Source organism: Cavia porcellus, unplaced genomic scaffold, assembly GCF_034190915.1.
Source record: "Cavia porcellus strain 051 isolate PalLab524CR breed Dunkin Hartley unplaced genomic scaffold, mCavPor4.1 scaffold_25, whole genome shotgun sequence".
In the NCBI taxonomy this organism is placed as follows: domain Eukaryota; kingdom Metazoa; phylum Chordata; class Mammalia; order Rodentia; family Caviidae; genus Cavia; species Cavia porcellus.
Window position 1 is genome coordinate 6,940,282 of NW_026947508.1, and position 6,165 is coordinate 6,946,446.

General features: G+C 60.8%; 1 protein-coding gene across 2 annotated transcripts in view; it reads left to right on the forward strand.

Moving 5' to 3' along the window:
* Disp3 (dispatched RND transporter family member 3) overlaps positions 1 to 4,726 on the forward strand; it is a 43,871-nt gene extending 39,145 nt beyond the window's left edge. For both annotated transcript variants that reach the window (XM_063235512.1, XM_003471429.5), the window contains exons 17-21: positions 48 to 193; positions 1,631 to 1,790; positions 2,238 to 2,351; positions 2,675 to 2,841; positions 3,585 to 4,726. In XM_063235512.1, the coding sequence (XP_063091582.1) occupies positions 48 to 193; positions 1,631 to 1,790; positions 2,238 to 2,351; positions 2,675 to 2,841; positions 3,585 to 3,947 (950 nt within the window). In that variant the 3' untranslated portion in view covers positions 3,948 to 4,726. The remainder of the gene's footprint in view (positions 1 to 47; positions 194 to 1,630; positions 1,791 to 2,237; positions 2,352 to 2,674; positions 2,842 to 3,584) is intronic.
* The last annotated feature ends 1,439 nt before the right edge of the window (positions 4,727 to 6,165 follow it).

Here is a 6,165-nt window from a genome sequence, read left to right on the forward strand (position 1 = left end):
TCCACCCCGCCCGCTCCTCACCAGCACCCCTGTCCCCGTCCCCAAAGGCTACAGCATCTCCACCTTCCTGCGGATGCTGCACCCAGCGTGCAAGGAGCTGCCTGAGCCCAACCTTCTGCCCGGGCAGCTGTCCCACGGGGCGGTGGGCGTCAAGGAGGGCCGCGTGCAGTGGATCTCCATGGCCTTCGAGTCGGTGAGCCCGAGCACCCCGCTGGGCGCCACACACAGTGACTGTCTTGAACTGGTGCCACCTCAGAGTCGCAAGGGGCACTGAGGACTTTGCCCGGGGACGCAGGGTTAGTGGGTGCCAGCATCAAGTGACAGACAGTCCTGCCCTGGACTGCAGAGCTCCACCCTTCCTGCCCCAGGCCACTAGCCCACACCCCTGTCCCCGCTGACCAGGTTTGTGTCATGAACAGCCACCAAGCTGGAGGCTGCTGGAGCCTGGGGCGCTGCCCCTGCCACTGTGAGGTCAAGGTCAAGGCCACAGATGTGCTGGGCCTCACCGGTGGCCACAGAGGACTTGTCAGAGCAGCCGCCTACATGTCCCCCCCCCCCCCGCCTCCTATGTCACCTCTGGACACTCGAGTGCCATGGAGGGGCAGGCACACTCACATGCACTCACACACGCGTGCACCCCTCAGACCTGGGCCCTGAGGCTTGGTAAGGGTCCAGCCCAGACCTCCCCGGAACCGAAGGAGCTCAGTGTCCTCACGCAAGTCACCTGTCGCCCTGACCCCAAGTGCCTCACCTGCAGAACAGGTCTGAAGGCCCCTCCCCACAAGCACAGGAAATAAAGGGGGTGCTCAAGGGGTGAGAAGACTGGTGATCAGATGACAAGCAGCAGGCAGTGATGCCTCTCTCCAGCCCTCCCTTCTAGGCAGGGGAGCCTCTGGGCATTGGACAGAAGCACCCCAAGACCCTCGCACCTCTCTTGAGCCCCATGCTAACACAGAGGCCAGGACAGAGCCCCAGACAGCCTGTCCTGTACAGTTGTCTGTTCATTTACTGAGGCAAAACAGGTATTATCAGACCGACCAACCTACGTGGCCAGTTTTTAACATGGTTCAGTGACACAAAGAACTCTCTGGTGACCGTCATCGCCGTCCACCCCTAAGGCTTTTCCTCTTCCCCAGCTGAAACTGTCCCATCTCTCCTCCCAGCCCCGGTACCCCAGTTCCACACTCTCTGTATTTACTCTAAATATTTCACACAGCTGGAACCACAGAGACTCGTCCTGTTCATCAACCTCAAGTACCCAGGTCACTCTGGGCTCATGGCACCCAGGGCAGGGCGTCCACCTCCACGCTGACCCCAGCAATGCTCACAGACGCACACAGACACACATACGCACACATGGGAGGCTGGTTCATGTTTAGCCAGGGCAGAGCTCTCTCTGCTGTGCGGGTGGGGAGCGCAGGGGCTTCTGGGAGCTGAAGTGGCTTTTCCACTGGGAAAGGTCAGGGCCATCCGTCCTGCCACTGTGAGACTCAGGTGCTGTGTCCAGAGGCCAGAGCGGCTCTCGGGCTGGGTCATTGCTCAGTCCCATAGTCCACGGGCTCTGTAGGGGCCCAGCGTGGGAGGGCAGGCAGGCCACAGCCCTGCCTTCTCACCAGCCCTGTCTCTGCAGACCACCTACAAGGGCAAGTCCTCCTTCCAGACCTACTCGGACTACCTGCGCTGGGAGAGCTTTCTCCAGCAGCAACTGCAGGCCCTCCCGGAGAGCTCAGCCCTGCACCACGGCTTCCAGACCTGCGAGCACTGGAAACAGATCTTCATGGAGATCATAGGTGAGCACAGGAAGGGCGGGCACGGGGCGGGCTGGGGCGGTCTCCTGGAGCCGTGCTCTTGTCACTAGTCCTGGCCAAGGGCCTGGGAGACATCACATAGCAGCTGGCACCTTATCAGAGGCCAGGGCTGGGTCCACCCTGCTTAGAGGCTTCTGGCCACATAGTCTGGTCTTGAATTTGGCCACCTACAAGGTAACAGTCGTGCCCATGGGCAGCTGGTGTTATAGGCCCTTTTGAGCTGCCAGATCTCGTGTTAGCTCTTGAATTTCAAGTGAGCCCCTTCGGTGGGAGAGGGCTGGTCCTGTCACTGGACAAAGCTCACATGGCCTACAGTAGCACCACTGGCTGTGGCCGCCCATCTGTGAACTCCTGCAATGTCGAGGCCAGGGGCCGGGGGCCACAGGCTCCTCGCCCTGCAGCCCCTAAGGGCACCCTCTCCCTTCCCAGGAGTGCAGAGCGCCCTGTACGGCCTGGTCCTCTCCCTGCTCATCTGTGTGGCCGCGGTGGCCGTGTTCACCACCCATATCCTGCTCCTGCTGCCCGTGCTTCTGAGCATCCTAGGTAGGTGGGTGAGGGGGTGACGGGCTGGACCAGGGGAGCAGGAACAGGCAGGGTCTCCCTGTTGGCCTCGGGTCAGCCAGTTGCTCTCATGACCGCCTCCACCCAGGCAAGCAGTCCCTTGGGGACCTGTACCTCTAGAGGAAGCAGGTGTCCCTCTGGAGCAGCGTTCAGCTCGGTACTGCAATTGTCCCCTCCCTCCAGCCCGGGCTCTTGCCTTTCCTGCCACCCAGGGTGGAGGCTTAGCTGTAGCTGTGCCCACTCCCCAGGGGCGCTCCAGGGTCTTGCGGCAGGGCCGGTCCCAGCTGCCACCCGCCACCCCGCAGGCATCGTCTGCCTGGTGGTGACCATCATGTACTGGAGTGGCTGGGAGCTGGGCGCCGTGGAAGCCATCTCGCTGTCCATCCTGGTGGGCTCCTCCGTGGATTACTGCGTGCACCTGGTGGAGGGCTACCTGCTGGCTGGAGAGAACCTGCCCCCCCACCAGGCCGAGGTGAGCACCCTCCTTCTCCCCCAGGACAGCTGTGTCCTAAGCAGGCCGTGTTCTAGGACTGGGGGCTCCCAGTGCTGGCCTGCATGGCCCTGAGACCCACATACTGCCCATGCAGCTGGAGGGCACTTTGGGGCTCCAGCCTGGATCTCCCCAGTGGACAGAGGCCCTTCCTGCCCTTCCAGCTGGGCCCCAAGGCCACAAACTCCCTTCCAGCTCTCTCTGGCTCATGGACTCAGCTAAAACCAGCTCAGGCCTGGTGAAGTTGTTCGTGCATTTGCTTTTTTTCCTAGGTTGAGATTGAATTGGTTTCAAGACATTCATAAACATGTAAAAACGAAGTTATATATTAATTACTTTCAGCCAAAAGAACAAATTGAGCCAAGTGTGGTACCACGCACCTATCATCCCACCTACCAGGAGGCTGAGGCAGGAGGATCACAAATTCAAGGCCAACTTAGAGAGGACCTGCCTCAAAATATATATAAAGGGCTGGGGGTGTAGCTCAGAATGCTTGCCTAGCATGCAGAAGGCCTGGGATTCCATCCCCGGAACCACCAAAAAAATGTTCAAACCAGGACCCCCATTTCTGCAGATCCCCTAGCCCCTGACAGCGTCACTGCACCCGTGAAGTCACTCGGCTGTCATTCACTTAGATGGCAGGAATCGGGGCCTGGGGACGGGCTGGCCTTGGGTGGGAGGGTCCCCCAGTGGGCGGAGCTTCAGCTGTTACTCTGCCGTCCCAGGACCCCTGCGCACAGCGCCAGTGGCGGACACTGGAGGCCGTGCGGCACGTGGGCGTGGCCATCGTGTCCAGCGCCCTCACCACCGTCATCGCCACCGTGCCGCTCTTCTTCTGCATCATCGCCCCCTTCGCCAAATTCGGCAAGATCGTGGCACTCAACACGGGCGTGTCCATCCTCTACACGCTCACCGTCAGCACTGCCCTGCTGGGCGTCATGGCCCCCGGCTCCTTCACCCGGACCAGGACTTCCTTCCTCAAGGCCCTGGGCGCTGTGCTGCTGGCGGGGGCCCTGGGGCTGGGCACCTGCCTCGCGCTCCTCCACAGTGGCTATAAGATCCCCTTGCCCAGTGGGGCAGCCCTATAGCCCCGCTGGGTCCTGACTGATGCACCTCGGCCTGGAGGGTAGGGCCCAGCCCGCCCAGAGACCCTGGAGTCCCAGCCTGGCCACCCTGGAGTCCACACCACGTGCCTACATTGTAGGCGTCACAGCTAGAGCTGAGCTGGGGCTGATGGCAGCTGCCACCATGCCCAGCTGAGCCTCAGGCAGCCTTGCTAGGCTCTGTCCACAGTGCCCCGGTCCAGCCCTCCTCCTGTGCCCAGTCACCAGGGGGCAGGTGATCACCTTGGGGGCTCTCCCCTCACATGTCCAGTGCTCACAGCCTGCAGGAGTAGGGGTTTTGAGTGCCCCATTCTACAGACGTGGAAACTGAGGCACCGGGGAGCACAGTGACGGTCCTGGGGCTGGATTAGCACAGAGCCAGCAGTGCCACCAAGGCCAGACTTCTGCAGGAAGAGCACAGAAGGTTCAAGTGGGGACCTCACGTGTCTGCTCCTTGTCCTCTCCCCTCATCTTTGGCCACTGCTGGGTGACACCTGCATCCTCTGTAGGCCGTTTGTTGCAGGCCATGAGGGCAGGGGCACCAGCCTGGGGTTGTGCATGTCCCAGTCCTGGCCCCGAGCTGGGGCTGCCTCCCGAGGCCCTCCTGGGCTGAGGTTCAGCATGACTTTCCGCACAAGCCCAAGCCCCATCTCCCCTGACGCGGCTCCGAGGGTGATTTGTGGGGGCAGCCTGGTGGGGAGAGCTGGCAGGGCCCGGCGCCCGCTCATGGCAGATGGTTCCTATTAAAGCGAAATGAAACTGCAGACCGCCGCTGTTAACACGAGCATTTGAAGCTCGCTGGCTCCATCCCATTCGTCACACCGAAAGAGCTGCGTGCTCGCCGTGCCCGCCCGAGCCTCAGACGGAGCTGGCCTGGCCCTGGACGCACTCGGAGGGGGCGTGTGTCCAGGCCTCCTGGGAACAAGGTTGCGTGTGTCCCGGGGACCTCTGCCCTGGGAGGAGGGCCCAGCTGGCTCATCGGGTGGGCCGTTCATGAGCCTCCTGAATGCCTGGCTGTCTTTCTTGGGAGTACCTGATGCCCTCTGAGTGTTGTGGCACTGGACACTGAGCTGGGCCTAATCCCTGAAGGTGAGAAAGGAAGCTAGAGTGGTCTCCAGGACAGATGTGCACCACTGTCCCCACCTTCTGCCCGCCTGGTGGGGAGCAGTGCTTGGTGTTCGTTGAAGGAATATCAGACCTACGGACCCACCCTCTATGGCGAGGAAATCAAACAAGCCATTAGCGGTACCCCCTGGCACCCAGCACTGGGTCCTCTTCTCTGGGTTGGTTTTTGTTCTCTAGCTGCCAGGATAAAGCACCAGCTGTTGGCTCACAGCAGAAGTGGGTCCTCTCCCAGTTCGGAGGCTGCATCTCCGAAATGAAGGTGTTGGCAGGGCCGGTTCCTTCTGGAGGTTCTGGGCCTCTCCTGCCTCTGCTGGTGGCACCATCGGCTCGAGGAGACGGCACTGTAGACTGCCCTCACCTTCGCATCCGTCCTGATTCTCTCCACAGCTGCTTCGTTATGATAGGGACCTCAGCCACGCTGGGTCAGGTCCCACCCTATTTCATTTTAGCCTGGTCAGCAGCAAAGACCATGTTTCTGAACAACTCGCGTCCAGCAGTGCCAGGGTCAGAGCTTAGGTGTCCTTTGGGGGAGGGGATGTCCTTTATTGCGCAGCAGATTCGAGGCACAGTCACACCCGTCCCACACGTGGGGAAGCCAAGGCCCCGAGGTGCTGACTTGCCTGGATGTGCAGCTAGGCACTTGGGAAGCCATGCTTGGTCTCCGGTGTACATAGCCACTCACTACAATCGTCACCAAGGCTGGCCCAGGGATGTAGCTCAGTGGCACAGCATCCTCCTGGCAAACACGAGGTTGTGAGTTCGATTGCTGGTACCAAAAAAAATCATCGTGAATGGTAGTTACAGGGGGGTCTAAGGCTGGCGGTGACAAGGAGAAGCCTGTTCTCCAAATGCCCCTTGTGTTTGTGAAAGGCTGTAGGGTGGTTTTCCCTGACCTCTCCCTGCAGAGTGCGGAGCTTATGGGAGGAGGCATGGGGAGCTGGGAGGGGCCTGCAAACTGACAGGGCACCCAGAAAGAGCTTGGAGAAAGGGCTGTTGTCTCAAGGCCTTGTCCGAGACAGCTCTGCTGCAGAAGTGGGTCCTTGTGCATATCATTTGCATGCAGCCTGCGTGAAGCTGC